This window comes from Aptenodytes forsteri, unplaced genomic scaffold (genome assembly GCF_000699145.1).
Source record: "Aptenodytes forsteri isolate BGI_AS27 unplaced genomic scaffold, ASM69914v1 Scaffold231, whole genome shotgun sequence".
In the NCBI taxonomy this organism is placed as follows: domain Eukaryota; kingdom Metazoa; phylum Chordata; class Aves; order Sphenisciformes; family Spheniscidae; genus Aptenodytes; species Aptenodytes forsteri.
In genome coordinates this window covers 2581544-2584394 of record NW_008796046.1, presented here as the reverse complement: position 1 = coordinate 2584394, position 2851 = coordinate 2581544, and the positions used below count along the sequence as shown (strand labels likewise).

The 2851-nt window shown below is 39.6% G+C and overlaps 1 protein-coding gene across 1 annotated transcript in view; it reads right to left on the bottom strand.

Annotated features, from left to right (window-relative positions):
• Positions 1–2408: 2408 nt before the first annotated feature.
• The window catches only part of AQP11 (aquaporin 11), a 15457-nt gene continuing 15014 nt past the window's right edge, over positions 2409–2851 (bottom strand). The window contains exon 4 of the mRNA XM_009286131.1: positions 2409–2548. Coding sequence (XP_009284406.1) covers positions 2496–2548 — 53 coding nt within the window. The 3' untranslated portion in view covers positions 2409–2495. The remainder of the gene's footprint in view (positions 2549–2851) is intronic.

Genomic DNA, 2851 nt, shown 5'->3' with positions numbered 1-2851 from the left:
CCACTGCTTGGGGACTGGCTGGGCATCGGTCGGTGGGTGGGGAGCAATTGCATCACTTGTTTTTCCTGGGTTTTGGTCCTCTCTGTGTTGTTTTCATTACAATTTATTATTATTATTCTATTATTTGAATTATTAAACTGTTCTTATCTGAACCCACAAGTTTTCTTACTTTTACTCTTCCAATTCTGTCCCCATCCCGCTGGGGGGGAGTGAGCGAGCGGCTGGGTGGTGCTTGGTTGCTGACTGGGGTTAAACCACGACAGTCACCCAGATTTGTACCAATTTTTTTTAAGCTATATGTTATGCCAAAATTAACATTTGCTTTATGGACTTTGCCTTCACAGGCCGTCAAAAATGACATGGAAGTAGGGCCTCTGATCTAACAAATCTTGGCTGCCTGTGGGTTTGTATCTCTGCTTTCTCTTTTTCCCTGGCTGCCTGTTTTTACGTTCTTTGAGGTTTATTTTGAAGACCTTTACCCTGTGGGCTTCATGGGCTCAAAGGAGATGTGCAAATCAGTTCATTATGTAAGGCTCACTTCCGTAAGAAACGAGGCTAAAAACTGGGCTTGAGTACAGCAGTAAAGGCAAAGCCCCAGGGAGAGAAAAAAAAATAGTCTGTAAGGTATGGATCACTTTAAAATAGGTAAAAGGGATAAAAAGCATTAAAGCGAGAAAGTGACAGGTAGAAGCCTCCCAAGGAAGACATCTGTTTTGGAAGTGGTATATGGTATAAAAGTACATGTTTTTCAGAGGTCTCATGCATCGGGATTCTGTCCTAGCACCCCCTCCATGGCCCAGCTACAAATAAGCGGATGAATGTAAAACCCGCTAAAGGCTCGCATCCGATCAGGCTCACAGCGTGGCGGTGCGCAGTCCTTGCCGTGAAGAGTTTTACCAAAGAGAAGTTTCCTTTAGTAGGCCTCCTCACGCTAGTATCAAAGTGCTACTGAACGATAACCCAGCAGTTCTAGTTCTCTTCAGCGTATTAGCAAGCTATTTATTTTATTTTATTTTATTTTAATGATGAATACAGGGTCATGGGTTAAGACTCTCTTGTATGAAAAGCATGTCCAAACAGTTGATTTCATTTTGTAGTATAATCTTAAACGTACCTTGGAAAATTGAAACGCGAAAAGAATTTATTGCAACAATTAAGAAATTACATGAAAATATTTACTTCCCGAACTCTTGCAAAAAAGATAGCTGACAACAGGAGCTGTTTAAGACTTGGTTCATAATTTTACTGTGGAAAAAAACCCAAACCTGTCTGATTCCCTCCCTTCCTCTTAGAATATGGTCTGCAAGGTGACAGGTAATGAGTAGAGGGGCCTACTACTGGGATCTTTGTAGAACTTGTTAACCATCTCTCCTTTCAAACCTCGTAACTATAAAATGAAAAACTGAATTTAGTCTTAAATTTGAAAAATATATTTTGGTATGCATAAAAATTAAGAGGCATCCAGGGTCATGGGTTATGACTCATTCTAGAAACAGAACTTCAGAGGATGGTGCTCTTCACCTCAGCTAACGCTATAAAGGGCGTGTTTGTGCCGGTTTGGGTATGTAGCTTTCCTGTAGTTTTAGCTCTTTTATTTATTCTCTTATATTGCAAATTCACTTATTTCAAGAAAAATAGCTCGTAAGAGTTACATAAAATCAAGGCCAAATCAAGTTCCACATGATTCCTCCCTATATACTATGTCTGTTTTACTATGTGAAGAGGCAGCAGTAATCTCAGATAAAGTAGGTTGTTGGTGGTTTTTTTTTTTTTGCCTAAAATGCACTTTTCTGTGTGTGTCTACAGAATTTTATGGTACTTTATCACCGCTTTCTAACCAAGACAAACACTCAGTAGCCTGTAGTGAGACAGGATGGGGCAGAGCCTTCTGGAAAGGAAGCGAGGGGTTACTTACCTGCACTCGGGTATTATTAAAACAATGCTGGTCCTACAGACTCTTACTTTTGGTGTAGGGTACATCTAGAATAGAGCTGTGGAGACTCTTCTAGGGAGTAGTGTGGCCTTTCTTCCTCTCGGAGGTACGTGTATTGCGAGGAGGAATAGGATGAGGTCACTATCAGAATGAAATCTTCAGCTCCTTTTTTGCAGGTGCCTTCTATGGGAAGAAATCCAATAAAATCAAACCTTGAAAGGACTGGGTACTTCTCTAAAATTACTTTTGCCTGCTGTTGTAATAAAGGTCAGTAAATGGCACTTATGGCTCAAGTGACAAAGTTTCGATGTTTTAACAGTCCTTCGCATTCGTATGGCTTAACTGAAAACGTTGGCAGATATTCTCAAAATCCCAATATGCTATTACAAAATAAATATTTGCATACAAAGTTGTAAAACCAAGTATTTCAAACATGAAATCTGAAAATACAACTGAAAGGTGGCCTGGAAGTCGATGTCGTCAGTTTTCTGAAAGCTTCACGTCTGCAGATGTTGAAAGCATCTTTTTAACGTAGTACTTCTAGATTTCAGAATTTGATGTCTCAGGATATCCGAGGAAGGATTTCATCCCATATAAAAGCCACAAGTATTGTACCTGAAAAGAGAAATGACAGAAAGGACCTTTATTTGAATGTATTTGAGAAGGACACAGTACTGGTATGGAAAATAAATATTATGTGCAAGTATTTGAGCGTCTAACATGCAATGCAGCAGGGATTGCAGAAAAATGGAATTTTCTGTCGAAAAGGGCTAGAGGCAGTCAGTACTTTTTGCGAACACAATCTTTTTCACAAAGAAAGCTTCAACAGACCATGCAAGTGATCCTTATGAGTCAATAATCTTAGAATCATAGAATCATTAAGGTTGGAAAAGACCTCTAAGATCATCGAGTCCAACC